Source organism: Salvelinus fontinalis, chromosome 20 (genome assembly GCF_029448725.1).
Source record: "Salvelinus fontinalis isolate EN_2023a chromosome 20, ASM2944872v1, whole genome shotgun sequence".
NCBI classification, from domain to species: domain Eukaryota; kingdom Metazoa; phylum Chordata; class Actinopteri; order Salmoniformes; family Salmonidae; genus Salvelinus; species Salvelinus fontinalis.
Window position 1 is genome coordinate 43,768,901 of NC_074684.1, and position 19,494 is coordinate 43,788,394.

At 45.3% G+C, this 19,494-nt stretch overlaps 1 protein-coding gene across 2 annotated transcripts in view; it reads right to left on the reverse strand.

Annotated features, from left to right (window-relative positions):
• Positions 1-19,494, reverse strand: part of LOC129817857 (sorting nexin-17-like) — a 99,720-nt gene that overhangs the window by 26,629 nt on the left and 53,597 nt on the right. For both annotated transcript variants that reach the window (XM_055873452.1, XM_055873451.1), the window contains exons 8-10: positions 19,165-19,234; positions 16,811-16,903; positions 15,345-15,548 (exon numbers count right to left, since the gene is read on the reverse strand). In XM_055873452.1, the coding sequence (XP_055729427.1) occupies positions 15,345-15,548; positions 16,811-16,903; positions 19,165-19,234 (367 nt within the window). The remainder of the gene's footprint in view (positions 1-15,344; positions 15,549-16,810; positions 16,904-19,164; positions 19,235-19,494) is intronic.

The window sequence follows — 19,494 nt, forward strand, 5'->3', positions numbered from 1 at the left end:
GAGGAGAATAGAGGAGAGGAGAATAGAGGAGAAGAGAATAGAGGAGAATAGAAGAGAGGAGAGGAGAATAGAGGAGAGGAGAATAGAGAGAGAGGAGAATAGAGGAGAATGAGAATAGAGGAGAGGAGAATAGAGGAGAGGAGAGGAGAATAGAATAGAGGAGAATAGAGGAGAGGAGATGAGAATAGAGGAGAATAGAGTAGAGGAGAATAGAGGAGAAGAGAGGAGAATAGAGGAGAGGAGAATAGAGGAGAGGAGAATAGAGGAGAGGAGAATAGAGGAGAAGAGAATAGAGGAGAGGAGAATAGAGGAGAGAGAGAATAGAGAGAGAGAATAGAGGAGAGGAGAATAGAGGAGAGGAGAAGAGAAGGAGAGGAGAATAGAGGAGAATAGAATAGAGGAGAAGAGAATAGAGTAGAATAGAATAGAGGAGAGGAGAATAGAGGAGAGGAGAAGAGAATAGAGGAGAGGAGAATAGAGGAGAATAGAATAGAGGAGAGGAGAATAGAGGAGAGGAGAATAGAGGAGAGGAGAAGTAGAATAGAGGAGAATAGAGTAGAGGAGAGGAGAATAGAGGAGAGGAGAATAGAGGAGAGAGAATAGAGGAGAATAGAATAGAGGAGAGGAGAGGAGAATAGAGGAGAGGAGAATAGAGGAGAGGAGAAGAGAATAGAGGAGAATAGAGTAGAATAGAATAGAGGAGAGGAGAATAGAGGAGAATAGAGGAGAGGAGAATAGAGGAGAATAGAGGAGAGGAGAATAGAGGAGAGGAGAATAGAGGAGAGGAGAATAGAGGAGAGTAGAATAGAGGAGAGAGAGAATAGAGGAGAGGAGAATAGAGGAGAGAGAGGAGAATAGAGGAGAGAGAGAATAGAGGAGAGGAGAATAGAGGAGAGGAGAATAGAGTAGAGGAGAATAGAGGAGAGGAGAATAGAGGAGAATAGAGGAGAATAGAGGAGAGGAGAATAGAGGAGAGGAGAAGAGAATAGAGAGGAGAATAGAGGAGAGGAGAGAGAATAGAGGAGAATAGAGGAGAGGAGAGAGAGAATAGAGGAGAATAGAGGAGAGGAGAAGAGAATAGAGGAGAATAGAGGAGAAGAGAATAGAGGAGAAGAGAGGAGAGAGAGATAGAGGAGAATAGAGGAGAGGAGAATAGAGGAGAGGAGAATAGAGGAGAGGAGAGGAGAATAGAGGAGAATAGAATAGAGGAGAAGAGAATAGAGTAGAATAGAATAGAGGAGAGGAGAATAGAGGAGAATAGAGGAGAATAGAGAGAGAGAGGAGAATAGAGGAGAATAGAGAGAGAGGAGAATAGAGGAGAATAGAGGAGAGAGAGAATAGAGGAGAGGAGAGAGAATAGAGGAGAGAAGAGAGAGTAGAGGAGAGGAGAATAGAGGAGAGGAGAGGAGATAGAGGAGAGAGAGAATAGAGGAGAGAGAATAGAGTAGAATAGAATAGAGGAGAGGAGAATAGAGGAGAGGAGAAGAGAATAGAGGAGAATAGAGGAGAATAGAATAGAGTAGAATAGAATAGAGGAGAGGAGAGGAGAATAGAGGAGAGGAGAATAGCGGAGAATAGAATAGAGGAGAATAGAATAGAGGAGAGGAGAGGAGAAAAGAGGAGAGGATAATAGAGGAGAGGAGAAGAGAATAGAGGAGAATAGAGTAGAATAGAATAGAGGAGAGGAGAATAGAGGAGAATAGAGGAGAGGAGAGGAGAATAGAGGAGAGGAGAATAGAGGAGAGGAGAATAGAGGAGAGGAGAATAGAGGAGAGGAGAATAGAGGAGAATAGAATAGAGGAGAGGAGAATAGAGGAGAATAGAGGAGAGGAGAAGAGAATAGAGGAGAAGAGAGGAGAGGAGAATAGAGGAGAGGAGAATAGAGGAGAGGAGAATATAGGAGAATAGAATAGAGGAGAGGAGAATAGAGGAGAGGAGAAGAGAGAGAGAGGAGAATAGAGGAGAGGAGAATAGAGGAGAGGAGAATAGAGGAGAATAGAATAGAGGAGAGGAGAATAGAGGAGAATAGAGGAGAGGAGAATAGAGGAGAGGAGAAGAGAATAGAGGAGAATAGAGGAGAAGGAGAATAGAGTAGAATAGAGGAGAGGAGGAGAGAGGAGAATAGAGGAGAGGAGAAGAGAATAGAGGAGAGGAGAATAGAGGAGAATAGAATAGAGGAGAGGAGAATAGAGGAGAGGAGAGGAGAATAGAGGAGAGGAGAATAGAGGAGAGGAGAATAGAGGAGAATAGAATAGAGGAGAGGAGAGGAGAATAGAGGAGAGGAGAATAGAGGAGAGGAGAATAGAGGAGAGGAGAATAGAGGAGAATAGAATAGAGGAGAGGAGAATAGAGGAGAGGAGAAGAGGAGAATAGAGGAGAATAGAGGAGAGGAGAATAGAGGAGAGGAGAATAGAGGAGAGGAGAAGAGAATAGAGGAGAATAGAGGAGAGGAGAGGAGAATAGAGGAGAGGAGAATAGAGGAGAGGAGAATAGAGGAGAGGAGAATAGAGGAGAGGAGAATAGAGGAGAGGAGAGGAGAATAGAGGAGAGGAGAATAGAGGAGAGGAGAATAGAGGAGAAGAGAATGAGAGAGAGAGGAGAATAGAGGAGAGGAGAATAGAGGAGAGGAGAAGAGATAGAGGAGAATAGAGGAGAATAGAATAGAGGAGAATGAGAGGAGAGGAGAATAGAGGAGAGGAGAATAGAGGAGAGGAGAATAGAGGAGAGGAGAATAGAGGAGAGGAGAATAGAGGAGAGGAGAATAGAGAGGAGAATAGAGGAGAGGAGAATAGAGGAGAGGAGAAGAGAATAGAGGAGAATAGAGGAGAGGAGAGGAGAATAGAGGAGAATAGAGGAGAGGAGAGGAGAATAGAGGAGAATAGAGGAGAGGAGAAGAGAATAGAGGAGAATAGAGGAGAAGAGAATAGAGGAGAGTAGAGAGAGAGGAGAATAGAGGAGAGGAGAATAGAGGAGAGGAGAATAGAGGAGAGGAGAGGAGAATAGAGGAGAATAGAATAGAGGAGAAGAGAATAGAGTAGAATAGAATAGAGGAGAGGAGAATAGAGGAGAGGAGAAGAGAATAGAGGAGAATAGAGGAGAATAGAATAGAGTAGAATAGAATAGAGGAGAATAGAGAGAGGAGAATAGAGGAGAGGAGAATAGCGGAGAATAGAATAGAGGAGAATAGAATAGAGGAGAGGAGAGGAGAATAGAGGAGAGGAGAATAGAGGAGAGGAGAAGAGAATAGAGGAGAATAGAGTAGAATAGAATAGAGGAGAGGAGAATAGAGGAGAATAGAGGAGAGGAGAATAGAGGAGAATAGAGGAGAGGAGAATAGAGGAGAATAGAAGAGAGGAGAATAGAGGAGAGGAGAATAGAGGAGAGGAGAATAGAGGAGAGGAGAATAGAGGAGAGGAGAGAGAGAATAGAGGAGAATAGAGGAGAGGAGAGGAGAATAGAGGAGAATAGAGGAGAATAGAGGAGAGAGAGAATAGAGGAGAGGAGAAGAGAATAGAGGAGAATAGAGGAGAGGAGAGGAGGAGAGGAGAATAGAGGAGAGGAGAAGGAGAATAGAGGAGAGGAGAATAGAGGAGAGGAGAGGAGAATAGAGGAGAATAGAATAGAGGAGAGGAGAATAGAGGAGAGGAGAATAGAGGAGAGGAGAAGAGAATAGAGGAGAGAGAGAATAGAGGAGAATAGAATAGAGTAGAATAGAATAGAGGAGAGGAGAGGAGAATAGAGGAGAGGAGAATAGCGGAGAATAGAATAGAGGAGAATAGAATAGAGGAGAGGAGAGGAGAAAAGAGGAGAGGATAATAGAGGAGAGGAGAAGAGAATAGAGGAGAATAGAGTAGAATAGAATAGAGGAGAGGAGAATAGAGGAGAATAGAGGAGAATAGAGGAGAGGAGAATAGAGGAGAGGAGAATAGAGGAGAGGAGAATAGAGGAGAGGAGAATAGAGGAGAGGAGAATAGAGGAGAATAGAGGAGAGGAGAGGAGAATAGAGGAGAATAGAGGAGAGGAGAATAGAGGAGAATAGAGGAGAGGAGAGGAGAATAGAGGAGAGGAGAGGAGAATAGAGGAGAGGAGAATAGAGGAGAATAGAATAGAGGAGAGGAGAATAGAGGAGAGGAGAATAGAGGAGAGGAGAATAGAGGAGAGGAGAATAGAGGAGAGGAGAATAGAGGAGAGGAGAATAGAGGAGAGGAGAATAGAGGAGAGGAGAGGAGAATAGAGGAGAGGAGAATAGAGGAGAGGAGAAGAGAATAGAGGAGAATAGAGGAGAGGAGAATAGAGGAGAATAGAGGAGAGGAGAGGAGAATAGAGGAGAATAGAGGAGAGGAGAGGAGAATAGAGGAGAGAGAGAGAGAGGAGAATAGAGGAGAATAGAGGAGAGGAGAATAGAGAGAGAGGAGAATAGAGAGAGAGGAGAATAGAGGAGAGGAGAATAGAGGAGAGGAGAATAGAGGAGAGGAGAGGAGAATAGAATAGAGGAGAAGAGAATAGAGTAGAATAGAATAGAGGAGAGGAGAATAGAGGAGAGGAGAAGAGAATAGAGGAGAATAGAGGAGAATAGAATAGAGTAGAATAGAATAGAGGAGAGGAGAGGAGAATAGAGGAGAGGAGAATAGCGGAGAATAGAATAGAGGAGAATAGAATAGAGGAGAGGAGAGGAGAAAAGAGGAGAGGATAATAGAGGAGAGGAGAAGAGAATAGAGGAGAATAGAGTAGAATAGAATAGAGGAGAGGAGAATAGAGGAGAATAGAGGAGAGGAGAGGAGAATAGAGGAGAATAGAGGAGAATAGAGGAGAGGAGAATAGAGGAGAGGAGAATAGAGGAGAGGAGAATAGAGGAGAGGAGAATAGAGGAGAATAGAGGAGAGGAGAATAGAGGAGAGGAGAATAGAGGAGAGGAGAATAGAGGAGAGGAGAATAGAGGAGAATAGAATAGAGGAGAGGAGAATAGAGGAGAGGAGAATAGAGGAGAATAGAGGAGAGGAGAATAGAGGAGAATAGAGGAGAGGAGAGGAGAATAGAGGAGAGGAGAGGAGAATAGAGGAGAGGAGAATAGAGGAGAATAGAATAGAGGAGAGGAGAGGAGAGGAGAGGAGAGGAGAATAGAGGAGAGGAGAATAGAGGAGAGGAGAATAGAGGAGAGGAGAATAGAGGAGAGGAGAATAGAGGAGAGGAGAATAGAGGAGAGGAGAGGAGAATAGAGGAGAGGAGAATAGAGGAGAGGAGAAGAGAATAGAGGAGAATAGAGGAGAGGAGAGGAGAATAGAGGAGAATAGAGGAGAGGAGAGGAGAATAGAGGAGAATAGAGGAGAGGAGAAGAGAATAGAGGAGAGGAGAAGAGAGGAGAATAGAGGAGAATAGAGGAGAGGAGAATAGAGGAGAGGAGAATAGAGGAGAGGAGAATAGAGGAGAGGAGAATAGAGGAGAGGAGAATAGAGGAGAGGAGAGGAGAATAGAGGAATAGAAGAGAAGAGAATAGAGTAGAATAGAATAGAGGAGAGGAGAATAGAGGAGAGGAGAAGAGAATAGAGGAGAATAGAGGAGAATAGAATAGAGTAGAATAGAATAGAGGAGAGGAGAGGAGAATAGAGGAGAGGAGAATAGCGGAGAATAGAATAGAGGAGAATAGAATAGAGGAGAGGAGAGGAGAAAAGAGGAGAGGATAATAGAGGAGAGGAGAAGAGAATAGAGGAGAATAGAGTAGAATAGAATAGAGGAGAGGAGAATAGAGGAGAATAGAGGAGAGGAGAGGAGAATAGAGGAGAATAGAGGAGAATAGAGGAGAGGAGAATAGAGGAGAGGAGAATAGAGGAGAGGAGAATAGAGGAGAAGAGAGGAGAGGAGAAGAGAGGAGAGGAGAGGAGAAGAGAATAGAGGAGAATAGAGTAGAATAGAATAGAGGAGAGGAGAATAGAGGAGAATAGAGGAGAGGAGAATAGAGGAGAATAGAGGAGAGGAGAGGAGAATAGAGGAGAATAGAGGAGAGGAGAATAGAGGAGAATAGAATAGAGGAGAGGAGAATAGAGGAGATAGGAGAGGAGAATAGAGGAGAGGAGAATAGAGGAGAGGAGAATAGAGGAGAGGAGAATAGAGGAGAGGAGAATAGAGGAGAGGAGAATAGAGGAGAGGAGAATATAGTAGAATAGAATAGAGGAGAGGAGAATAGAGGAGAGGAGAGGAGAATAGAGGAGAATAGAGGAGAATAGAGGAGAGGAGAATAGAGGAGAGGAGAAGAGAATAGAGGAGAATAGAGGAGAGGAGAGGAGAATAGAGGAGAATAGAGGAGAGGAGAATAGAGGAGAGGAGAATAGAGGAGAGGAGAAGAGAATAGAGGAGAATAGAGGAGAAGAGAATAGAGGAGAGGAGAAGAGAGGAGAATAGAGGAGAATAGAGGAGAGGAGAATAGAGGAGAGGAGAATAGAGGAGAGGAGAGGAGAATAGAGGAGAATAGAGGAGAAGAGAATAGAGGAGAAGAGAGTAGAATAGAATAGAGGAGAGGAGAATAGAGGAGAGGAGAAGAGAATAGAGGAGAATAGAGGAGAATAGAATAGAGTAGAGTAGAATAGAATAGAGTAGAGGAGAGGAGAGGAGAATAGAGGAGAGGAGAATAGCGGAGAATAGAATAGAGGAGAATAGAATAGAGGAGAGGAGAGGAGAGGATAATAGAGGAGAGGAGAAGAGAGGAGAGGAGAATAGAGGAGAGGAGAATAGGGGAGAAGAGAGGAGAATAGAGGAGAGGAGAATAGAGGAGAGGAGAAGAGAATAGAGGAGAATAGAGGAGAGAGGAGAATAGAGGAGAATAGAGGAGAGGAGAGGAGAATAGAGGAGAATAGAGGAGAGGAGAAGAGAATAGAGGAGAGGAGAAGAGAGGAGAATAGAGGAGAATAGAGGAGAGGAGAATAGAGGAGAGGAGAATAGAGGAGAGGAGAATAGAGGAGAGGAGAGGAGAATAGAGGAGAATAGAATAGAGGAGAAGAGAATAGAGGAGAATAGAATAGAGGAGAGGAGAATAGAGGAGAGGAGAAGAGAATAGAGGAGAATAGAGGAGAATAGAATAGAGTAGAATAGAATAGAGTAGAGGAGAGGAGAGGAGAATAGAGGAGAGGAGAATAGCGGAGAATAGAATAGAGGAGAATAGAATAGAGGAGAGGAGAGGAGAAAAGAGGAGAGGATAATAGAGGAGAGGAGAAGAGAATAGAGGAGAATAGAGTAGAATAGAATAGAGGAGAGGAGAATAGAGGAGAATAGAGGAGAGGAGAGGAGAATAGAGGAGAATAGAGGAGAATAGAGGAGAGGAGAATAGAGGAGAGGAGAATAGAGGAGAGGAGAATAGAGGAGAGGAGAATAGAGGAGAATAGAGGAGAGGAGAATAGAGGAGAGGAGAGGAGAATAGGGGAGAATAGAGGAGAATAGAGGAGAGGAAAATAGAGGAGAGGAGAAGAGAATAGAGGAGAATAGAAGAGAATAGAGGAGAATAGAGGAGAGGAGAGGAGAATAGAGGAGAGGAGAAGAGAATAGAGGAGAATAGAGGAGAAGAGAATAGAGGAGAAGAGAGTAGAATAGAATAGAGGAGAGGAGAATAGAGGAGAGGAGAAGAGAATAGAGGAGAAGAGAATAGAGGAGAATAGAATAGAGTAGAATAGAATAGAGGAGAGGAGAGGAGAATAGAGGAGAGGAGAATAGCGGAGAATAGAATAGAGGAGAATAGAATAGAGGAGAGGAGAGGAGAAAAGAGGAGAGGATAATAGAGGAGAGGAGAAGAGAATAGAGGAGAATAGAGTAGAATAGAATAGAGGAGAGGAGAATAGAGGAGAATAGAGGAGAATAGAGGAGAATAGAGGAGAGGAGAATAGAGGAGAGGAGAATAGAGGAGAGGAGAATAGAGGAGAGGAGAATAGAGGAGAATAGAATAGAGGAGAGGAGAATAGAGGAGAATAGAGGAGAGGAGAGGAGAATAGAGGAGAATAGAGGAGAGGAGAGGAGAATAGAGGAGAGGAGAATAGAGGAGAGGAGAATAGAGGAGAATAGAATAGAGGAGAGGAGAGGAGAGGAGAGGAGAATAGAGGAGAGGAGAATAGAGGAGAGGAGAATAGAGGAGAGGAGAATAGAGGAGAGGAGAATAGAGGAGAGGAGAATAGGGGAGAAGAGAGGAGAATAGAGGAGAGGAAAATAGAGGAGAGGAGAAGAGAATAGAGGAGAATAGAGGAGAGGAGAATAGAGGAGAATAGAGGAGAGGAGAGGAGAATAGAGGAGAATAGAGGAGAGGAGAAGAGAATAGAGGAGAGGAGAAGAGAGGAGAGGAGAATAGAGGAGAGGAGAATAGAGGAGAGGAGAATAGAGGAGAGGAGAATAGAGGAGAGGAGAATAGAGGAGAGGAGAGGAGAATAGAGGAGAATAGAATAGAGGAGAAGAGAATAGAGTAGAATAGAATAGAGGAGAGGAGAATAGAGGAGAGGAGAAGAGAATAGAGGAGAATAGAGGAGAATAGAATAGAGTAGAATAGAATAGAGTAGAGGAGAGGAGAGGAGAATAGAGGAGAGGAGAATAGCGGAGAATAGAATAGAGGAGAATAGAATAGAGGAGAGGAGAGGAGAAAAGAGGAGAGGATAATAGAGGAGAGGAGAAGAGAATAGAGGAGAATAGAGTAGAATAGAATAGAGGAGAGGAGAATAGAGGAGAATAGAGGAGAGGAGAATAGAGGAGAATAGAGGAGAATAGAGGAGAGGAGAATAGAGGAGAGGAGAATAGAGGAGAGGAGAATAGAGAGGAGAAGAGAGGAGAGGAGAAGAGAATAGAGGAGAATATAGTAGAATAGAATAGAGGAGAGGAGAATAGAGGAGAATAGAGGAGAGGAGAGGAGAATAGAGGAGAATAGAGGAGAGGAGAGGAGAATAGAGGAGAATAGAGGAGAGGAGAATAGAGGAGAATAGAATAGAGGAGAGGAGAATAGAGTAGAGGAGAGGAGAATAGAGGAGAGGAGAATAGAGGAGAGGAGAATAGAGGAGAGGAGAATAGAGGAGAGGAGAATAGAGGAGAGGAGAATAGAGAGAAGAGAGGAGAGGAGAATAGAGGAGAATAGAATAGAGGAGAGGAGAATAGAGGAGAGGAGAATAGAGGAGAATAGAGGAGAATAGAGGAGAGGAGAATAGAGGAGAGGAGAATAGAATAGAGGAGAGGAGAGGAGAGGAGAGGAGAGGAGAATAGAGGAGAATAGAGGAGAGGAGAATAGAGGAGAGGAGAATAGAGGAGAGGAGAGGAGAATAGGGGAGAATAGAGGAGAATAGAGGAGAGGAGAAGAGAATAGAGGAGAATAGAAGAGAATAGAGGAGAATAGAGGAGAGGAGAGGAGAATAGAGGAGAGGAGAATAGAGGAGAGGAGAATAGAGGAGAGGAGAATAGAGGAGAGGAGAATAGGGGAGAAGAGAGGAGAATAGAGGAGAGGAAAATAGAGGAGAGGAGAAGAGAATAGAGGAGAATAGAGGAGAGGAGAATAGAGGAGAATAGAGGAGAGGAGAGGAGAATAGAGGAGAATAGAGGAGAGGAGAAGAGAATAGAGGAGAGGAGAAGAGAGGAGAAGAGAGGAGAATAGAGGAGAGGAGAATAGAGGAGAGGAGAATAGAGGAGAGGAGAATAGAGGAGAGGAGAATAGAGGAGAGGAGAGGAGAATAGAGGAGAAGAGAATAGAGTAGAAGAGAATAGAGTAGAATAGAATAGAGGAGAGGAGAATAGAGGAGAGGAGAAGAGAATAGAGGAGAATAGAGGAGAATAGAATAGAGTAGAATAGAATAGAGGAGAGGAGAATAGAGGAGAGGAGAATAGCGGAGAATAGAATAGAGGAGAATAGAATAGAGGAGAGGAGAGGAGAAAAGAGGAGAGGATAATAGAGGAGAGGAGAAGAGAATAGAGGAGAATAGAGTAGAATAGAATAGAGGAGAGGAGAATAGAGGAGAATAGAGGAGAGGAGAGGAGAATAGAGGAGATAGAGGAGAATAGAGGAGAGGAGAATAGAGGAGAGGAGAATAGAGGAGAGGAGAATAGAGGAGAGGAGAATAGAGGAGAATAGAGGAGAGGAGAATAGAGGAGAGGAGAGGAGAATAGGGGAGAATAGAGGAGAATAGAGGAGAGGAAAATAGAGGAGAGGAGAAGAGAATAGAGGAGAATAGAAGAGAATAGAGGAGAATAGAGGAGAGGAGAGGAGAATAGAGGAGAGGAGAAGAGAATAGAGGAGAATAGAGGAGAAGAGAATAGAGGAGAAGAGAGTAGAATAGAATAGAATAGAGTAGAATAGAATAGAGTATAGGAGAGGAGAATAGAGGAGAGGAGAATAGAGTAGAATAGAATAGAGGAGAGGAGAATAGAGTATAGGAGAGGAGAATAGAGGAGAGGAGAATAGAGGAGAGGAGAATAGAGGAGAGGAGAATAGAGGAGAGGAGAAGAGAATAGAGGAGAATAGAATAGAGTAGAATAGAATAGAGTAGAATAGAATAGAGGAGAGGAGAGGAGAATAGAGGAGAGGAGAATAGCGGAGAATAGAATAGAGGAGAATAGAATAGAGGAGAGGAGAGGAGAAAAGAGGAGAGGATAATAGAGGAGAGGAGAAGAGAATAGAGGAGAATAGAGTAGAATAGAATAGAGGAGAGGAGAATAGAGGAGAATAGAGGAGAGGAGAGGAGAATAGAGGAGAGGAGAATAGAGGAGAGGAGAATAGAGGAGAGGAGAATAGAGGAGAGGAGAATAGAGGAGAATAGAATAGAGGAGAGGAGAATAGAGGAGAATAGAGGAGAGGAGAGGAGAATAGAGGAGAATAGAGGAGAGGAGAGGAGAATAGAGGAGAGGAGAGGAGAATAGAGGAGAGGAGAATAGAGGAGAATAGAATAGAGGAGAGGAGAGGAGAGGAGAGGAGAGGAGAATAGAGGAGAGGAGAATAGAGGAGAGGAGAATAGAGGAGAGGAGAATAGAGGAGAGGAGAATAGAGGAGAGGAGAATAGGGGAGAAGAGAGGAGAATAGAGGAGAGGAAAATAGAGGAGAGGAGAAGAGAATAGAGGAGAATAGAGGAGAGGAGAATAGAGGAGAATAGAGGAGAGGAGAGGAGAATAGAGGAGAATAGAGGAGAGGAGAAGAGAATAGAGGAGAGGAGAAGAGAGGAGAATAGAGGAGAATAGAGGAGAGGAGAATAGAGGAGAGGAGAATAGAGGAGAGGAGAATAGAGGAGAGGAGAATAGAGGAGAGGAGAGGAGAATAGAGGAGAATAGAATAGAGGAGAAGAGAATAGAGTAGAATAGAATAGAGGAGAGGAGAATAGAGGAGAGGAGAAGAGAATAGAGGAGAATAGAATAGAGTAGAATAGAATAGAGTAGAGGAGAGGAGAGGAGAATAGAGGAGAGGAGAATAGCGGAGAATAGAATAGAGGAGAATAGAATAGAGGAGAGGAGAGGAGAAAAGAGGAGAGGATAATAGAGGAGAGGAGAAGAGAATAGAGGAGAATAGAGTAGAATAGAATAGAGGAGAGGAGAATAGAGGAGAATAGAGGAGAGGAGAGGAGAATAGAGGAGAATAGAGGAGAATAGAGGAGAGGAGAATAGAGGAGAGGAGAATAGAGGAGAGGAGAATAGAGAGGAGAAGAGAGGAGAGGAGAAGAGAATAGAGGAGAATATAGTAGAATAGAATAGAGGAGAGGAGAATAGAGGAGAATAGAGGAGAGGAGAGGAGAATAGAGGAGAATAGAGGAGAGGAGAGGAGAATAGAGGAGAATAGAGGAGAGGAGAATAGAGTAGAATAGAATAGAGGAGAGGAGAATAGAGTATAGGAGAGGAGAATAGAGGAGAGGAGAATAGAGGAGAGGAGAATAGAGGAGAGGAGAATAGAGGAGAGGAGAATAGAGGAGAGGAGAATAGAGAGGAGAAGAGAGGAGAGGAGAATATAGTAGAATAGAATAGAGGAGAGGAGAATAGAGGAGAGGAGAGGAGAATAGAGGAGAATAGAGGAGAATAGAGGAGAGGAGAATAGAGGAGAGGAGAATAGAATAGAGGGGAGGAGAGGAGAGGAGAGGAGAGGAGAATAGAGGAGAATAGAGGAGAGGAGAATAGAGGAGAGGAGAATAGAGGAGAGGAGAGGAGAATAGGGGAGAATAGAGGAGAATAGAGGAGAGGAGAAGAGAATAGAGGAGAATAGAAGAGAATAGAGGAGAATAGAGGAGAGGAGAGGAGAATAGAGGAGAGGAGAAGAGAATAGAGGAGAATAGAGGAGAAGAGAATAGAGGAGAAGAGAGTAGAATAGAATAGAGGAGAGGAGAATAGAGGAGAGGAGAAGAGAATAGAGGAGAATAGAATAGAGTAGAATAGAATAGAGTAGAATAGAATAGAGGAGAGGAGAGGAGAATAGAGGAGAGGAGAATAGCGGAGAATAGAATAGAGGAGAATAGAATAGAGGAGAGGAGAGGAGAAAAGAGGAGAGGATAATAGAGGAGAGGAGAAGAGAATAGAGGAGAATAGAGTAGAATAGAATAGAGGAGAGGAGAATAGAGGAGAATAGAGGAGAGGAGAGGAGAATAGAGGAGAGGAGAATAGAGGAGAGGAGAATAGAGGAGAGGAGAATAGAGGAGAGGAGAATAGAGGAGAGGAGAATAGAGGAGAATAGAATAGAGGAGAGGAGAATAGAGGAGAATAGAGGAGAGGAGAATAGAGGAGAATAGAGGAGAGGAGAGGAGAATAGAGGAGAGGAGAGGAGAATAGAGGAGAGGAGAGGAGAATAGAGGAGAGGAGAATAGAATAGAATAGAGGAGAGGAGAATAGAGGAGAATAGAGGAGAGGAGAGGAGAATAGAGGAGAATAGAGGAGAGGAGAGGAGAATAGAGGAGAATAGAGGAGAGGAGAATAGAGGAGAATAGAGGAGAGGAGAATAGAGTAGAATAGAGGAGAGGAGAATAGGGGAGAATAGAGGAGAATAGAGGAGAATAGAGGAGAGAAAAATAGAGGAGAGGAGAAGAGAATAGAGGAGAATAGAGGAGAGGAGAGGAGAATAGAGGAGAATAGAGGAGAATAGAGGAGAGGAGAGGAGAGGAGAGGAGAATAGAGGAGAGGAGAAGAGAATAGAGGAGAATAGAGGAGAAGAGAATAGAGGAGAGGAGAGGAGAAGAGAGGAGAATAGAGGAGAATAGAGGAGAGGAGAATAGAGGAGAATAGAATAGAGGAGAATAGAATAGAGGAGAGGAGAATAGAGGAGAATAGAGGAGAATAGAGGAGAGGAGAATAGAGGAGAGGAGAATAGAGTAGAATAGAATAGAGGAGAGGAGAATAGAGTAGAATAGAATAGAGGAGAGGAGAATAGAGTAGAGGAGAATAGAGGAGAATAGAGGAGAGGAGAATAGAGGAGAATAGAGGAGAGGAGAGGAGAATAGAGGAGAGGAGAATAGAAGAGGAGAATAGAGGAGAATAGAATAGAGTAGAATAGAGTAGAATAGAATAGAGTAGAATAGAGTAGAATAGAATAGAGGAGAATAGAAAAAAGGAGAAGAGAGGAGAAAAGAGGACAGGAGAATAGAATAGAGGAGAATAGAGGAGAAGAGGAGAATAGAATAGAGGAGAATAGAATAGAGTAGAATAGAGTATAATGGAATAGAATAGAGTAGAATAGAATAGAGTATAATAGAGTAGAATGGAATAGAATAGAGTAGAATATAATAGAGTAGAATAGAATAGAGTAGAATAGAATTGAATAAAGGAGAAGAGAGGAGAAAAGAGGAGAGGATAATAGAGTGTCTGGCAGAGAATAAAGACATGTACCTGGAACAGAGTAGAGAGAGAGGTGGGAGAACCACACTTGTGTTAATGAGAGAGGAAGGAGGAGAGTGAAGAAAGAGGGAGAGGTCCTGCTCACGCCAAGCGTACAATAGAATAACTTCATATTTCCAAGAGAACGTGGGTGGGATACTTGCAGAACAAGTGACCCGCCAGGACTTCTCCAAGCACTGATGTATATCCTAACCTTAACCACTATGGTAAGGGGGATGCAAAACGAACCATAGATCAGTGTCTCCTCTAGGAGCACCATCACTATAGTAACCATAGATCAGTGTCTCTTCTAGGAGCACCATCACTATAGTAACCATAGATCAGTGTCTCTTCTAGGAGCACCATCACTATAGTAACCATAGATCAGTGTCTCCTCTAGGAGCACCATCACTATAGTAACCATAGATCAGTGTCTCCTCTAGGAGCACCATCACTATAGTAACCATAGATCAGTGTCTCCTCTAGGAGCACCATCACTATAGTAACCATAGATCAGTGTCTCCTCTAGGAGCACCATCACTATAGTAACCATAGATCAGTGTCTCCTCTAGGAGCACCATCACTATAGTAACCATAGATCAGTGTCTCCTCTAGGAGCACCATCACTATAGTAACCATAGATCAGTGTCTCCTCTAGGAGCACCATCACTATAGTAACCATAGATCAGTGTCTCTAGGAGCACCATCACTATAGTAACCATAGATCAGTGTCTCCTCTAGGAGCACCGTCACTATAGTAACCATAGATCAGTGTCTCCTCTAGGAGCACCATCACTCTAGTAACCATAGATCAGTGTCTCCTCTAGGAGCACCGTCACTATAGTAACCATAGATCAGTGTCTCCTCTAGGAGCACCATCACTATAGTAACCATAGATCAGTGTCTCTAGGAGCACCATCACTATAGTAACCATAGACCAGTGTCTCCTCTAGGAGCACCGTCACTATAGTAACCATAGATCAGTGTCTCCTCTAGGAGCACCATCACTATAGTAACCATAGATCAGTGTCTCTAGGAGCCCCATCACTATAGTAACCATAGATCAGTGTCTCCTCTAGGAGCACCATCACTCTAGTAACCATAGATCAGTGTCTCCTCTAGGAGCACCATCACTATAGTAACCATAGATCAGTGTCTCTAGGAGCACCATCACTATAGTAACCACAGATCAGTGTCTCCTCTAGGAGCACCGTCACTATAGTAACCATAGATCAGTGTCTCCTCTAGGAGCACCATCACTCTAGTAACCATAGATCAGTGTCTCCTCTAGGAGCACCGTCACTATAGTAACCATAGATCAGTGTCTCCTCTAGGAGCACCATCACTATAGTAACCATAGATCAGTGTCTCCTCTAGGAGCACCATCACTATAGTAACCATAGATCAGTGTCTCCTCTAGGAGCACCATCACTATAGTAACCATAGATCAGTGTCTCCTCTAGGGGCACCATCACTATAGTAACCATATATCAGTGTCTCTAGGAGTCCCATCACTCTAGAGAAGAATATAGTAACTATGTTGGGGAGGGGTTACTTACAGAAGAAGTGACCCTCCAGCACCTCATGCGCGTGACCTTGAAGCTCCCCTCTTTCATCTGTTCATTGGGTAGCTTGACCTGGAAGTTGAGTTCGTTGTTCCCAGCGGAGACGATCGCGTGACAACCCTTCTCCGGGAAGTCTGTCACGCACGGGTCAAACTGGATGTAGCCAAAGTACTTCAGCGTCTGGCCTAGCCTAATGAACTGGAGAGAGACGTAGAGAACGTGAAGCACTGACAAATCATTTGATATACACTGTATATACAGCAGTATGTGGACAACCCTCCAAATTAGTGGATTCGGCTATTTCAGCCACACCTATTGCTGACAAATTGTCTGTCCTCGGTTGCAACGCTCGCTAGCGAGTTCCAAACTGCCTCTGGAAGCAACGTCATCACAAGAACTGTTCGCCCGGAGCTTCCTGAAATGGGTTTCCATGGCCGAGCAGCCGCACACAAGCCTACAGCCGGCGGAGACCGTTGCAGCCGGCGGAGACCGTTGCAGCCGGCGGAGACCGTTGCAGCCGGCGGAGACCGTTGCAGCCGGCGGAGACCGTTGCAGCCGGCGGAGACCGTTGCAGCCGGCGGAGACCGTTGCAGCCGGCGGAGACCGTTGCAGCCGGCGGAGACCGTTGCAGCCGGCGGAGACCGTTGCAGCCGGCGGAGACCGTTGCAGCCGGCGGAGACCGTTGCAGCCGGCGGAGACCGTTGCAGCCGGCGGAGACCGTTGCAGCCGGCGGAGACCGTTGCCGCCGGCGGAGACCGTTGCCGCCGGCGGAGACCGTTGCCGCCGGCGGAGACCGTTGCCGCCGGCGGAGACCGTTGCCGCCGGCGGAGACCGTTGCCGCCGGCGGAGACCGTTGCCGCCGGCGGAGACCGTTACCGCCGGAGGAGACCGTTACCGCCGGAGGAGACCGTTACCGCCGCAGGAGACCGTTACCGCCGCAGGAGACCGTTACCGCCGCAGGAGACCGTTACCGCCGCAGGAGACCGTTACCGCCGCAGGAGACCGTTACCGCCGGAGGAGACCGTTACCGCCGGCGGAGACCGTTACAGCCGGCGGAGACAGTTACAGCCGGCGGAGACCGTTACAGCCGGCGGAGACCGTTACAGCCGGCGGAGACCGTTACAGCCGGAGGAGACCGTTACAGCCGGAGGAGACCGTTACAGCCGGAGGAGACCGTTACCGCCGGAGGAGACCGTTACCGCCGGAGGAGACCGTTACAGCCGGCGGAGACCGTTACAGCTGGAGGAGACCGTTACAGCTGGAGGAGACCGTTACCGCTGCAGGAGACGTTACAGCCGGAGGAGACCGTTACAGCCGGAGGAAACCGTTACAGCTGGAGGAGACCGTTACAGCTGGAGGAGACCGTTACAGCCGGCGGAGACCGTTACAGCCGGAGGAGACCGTTACAGCCGGAGGAGACAGTGTTGTGTTACAAGGATCAGGACGACGGGTTCTCTTACCTCTTTCTTGGAGCCCTTCTCCTGCAGTGATTTGAGCTGTCTGTGTTGGTCCTTGTTAACGAGGATCCAGCCTCTCTCTATGTCAGACACCGTCTAGGGAGAGGAGAGAGACGCGTGTCATCTTTCTGCTCTAAACCATTCTTGGAGAGGCTTTACATAGAATTAAAATGTGTTTCTCGGTTTAAAGTCCAAAACAACTATTTCACTGTTGTTTTGTTCAAGTAGAATTAAACACACACACACAAGTTGCACAAAATGGCAAGCACACACGAGTTGATTCTCTTTCCAAGAAAAGATTGCATTCTTTGGCCCGTAACATTAACTATGCCCCCACACTGAGTCAACAGCCCACCAAACACACACACACACGGAACGCTGAGCCAGCAGCCAGCCAGCAGCCAGATTCTAATCAAATCAGCAATCTGCGTAAGAAAACAACAGCATGTTGTGTGTGTGTGTGTGTGTGTGTGTGTGTGTGTGTGTGTGTGTGTGTGTGTGTGTGTGTGTGTGTGTGTGTGTGTGTGTGTGTGTGTGTGTGTGTGTGTGTGTGTGTGTGTGTGTGTGTGTGTGTGTGTGTGTGTTTGCATAGAGGGCGGGCTCTGTTGCCAATGGCACCCTACTCCCTATATAGTGCAGTAATTTGTACCAGAGGACTACGGGCCATAGTAAAATTAGTGCAGTAATTTGGACCAGAGGACTACCATAGTAAAAGTAGTAATTTGGACCAGAGGACTACCATAGTAAAAGCAGTAATTTGGACCAGAGGACTACCATAGTAAAAAAGTAGTGCAGTAATTTGAGAGTAAGGTGGCAGTTGGGGGCACAACCATGGCTTTAGGATGCCACACCTCCCTGACAACCTCATTGGATAATGGAAGGGAGCAGGGTTGCAGAGGAGGGGTCAGAGGAAGGAGGAGGAGAGGAGAAGGGGAGCAGGGTTGCAGAGGAGGGGTCAGAGGAAGGAGGAGGAGAAGGGGAGCAGGGTTGCAGAGGAGGGGTCAGAGGAAGGAGGAGGACAGGAGAAGGGGAGCAGGGTTGCAGAGGAGGGGTCAGAGGAAGGAGGAGGACAGGAGAAGGGGAGCAGGGTTGCAGAGGAGGGGTCAGAGGAAGGAGGAGGACAGGAGAAGGGGAGCAGGGTTGCAGAGGAGGGGTCAGAGGAAGGAGGAGGAGAGGAGAAGGGGAGCAGGGTTGCAGAGGAGGGGTCAGAGGAAGGAGGAGGAGAGGAGAAGGGGAGCAGGGTTGCAGAGGAGGGGTCAGAGGAAGGAGGAGGAGAGGAGAAGGGGAGCAGGAAATCACATTACATTTGAAAAATGAGGACAGTAGACTGTTATTACTGTTCGTGATGAGGTGGTGGTTCCTGGGGGTTCTATTGTCTGTGATTGGAGCTAAAATACATTTAAGACTTAACACAACTACATATTTTAGTTGCGCCATTGGTTGCAGCTCAATGTTACATTTCAAATTCCGGGATGCTGGCCTTCTAGGCAGAGTTGCAAAGGAAAAAGTCATCTCTCAGACTGGCCAATAATAAGAAAATATTAAGATGGGCAGAGGAACTCTGCCTAGAAAGCCAGCATCCCGGAGTCACCTCTTCACTGTTGACGTTAAGACTGGTGTTTTGTGGGTACTATTTAATGAAGCTGCCAGTTGAGGACTTGTGAGGCGTCTGTTTCTCAAACTAGACACTAATGTACTTGTCCTCTTGCTCAGTTGTGATTCGGGGCCTCCCACTCCTCTTTCTATTCTGGTTAGAGACAGTTTGCGGTGTTCTGTGAAGGGAGTAGTACACAGCAGTGTACCAGATCTTCAGTTTCTTGGAAATTTTTTGCATGGAACAGCCTTAGTTTCTCAGAACAAGAATAGACTGACGAGTTTCAGAAGAAAGGTCTTTGTTTCTGGCCATTTTGAACCTGTAATCAAACCCACAGATGCTGATGCTCCAGATACTCAACTAGTCTAAAGAAGGCCAGTTTTATTGCTTCTTTAAATCAGAACAACAGTTTTCAGCTGTGCTAACATAATTTCAAAAGGGTTTTCTAATGATCAATTAGCCTTTAAAAATGATAAACTTGGATTAGCTAAATCAACGTGCCATTGGAACACAGGAGTGATGGTTGCTGATAATGGGCCTCTGTACGCCTATGAAGATATTCCATTAAAAATCAGCCGTTTCCAGCTACAATAGTAATTTACAACATTAGCCATGTCTACACTGTATTTCTGATCAATTTGGTGTTATTTTAAATGGACAAAACATGTGCTTTTCTTTCAAAAACAAGGATATTTCTAAGTGACCCCAACCTTTTGAACAGTAGTGTATGTATGTATATGTATACAGTGGGTTCAGAACTCACCTGAGTGTACAGTAGGTTTAGTCCCACTCTGTTGTCCATTACATCACTGTCATACGCTGTGTCCCAGTAACTATAAACACAGAGACAGACAGAGAAAGACAGACAGAGAGACAGACAGACAGATGAGAAACAAGAGAAACAAGAGAGAGACAAGAGAGAGACAAGAGAGAGACAAGAGAAACGAGAGAAACAAGAGAGAGACAAGAGAAACAAGAGAGAGACAAGAGAAACGAGAGAAACAAGAGACAAGAGAAACGAGAGAAACAAGAGAGAGACGAGAGAAACGAGAGAAACAAGAGAGAGACAAGAGAAACAAGAGAGAGACAAGAG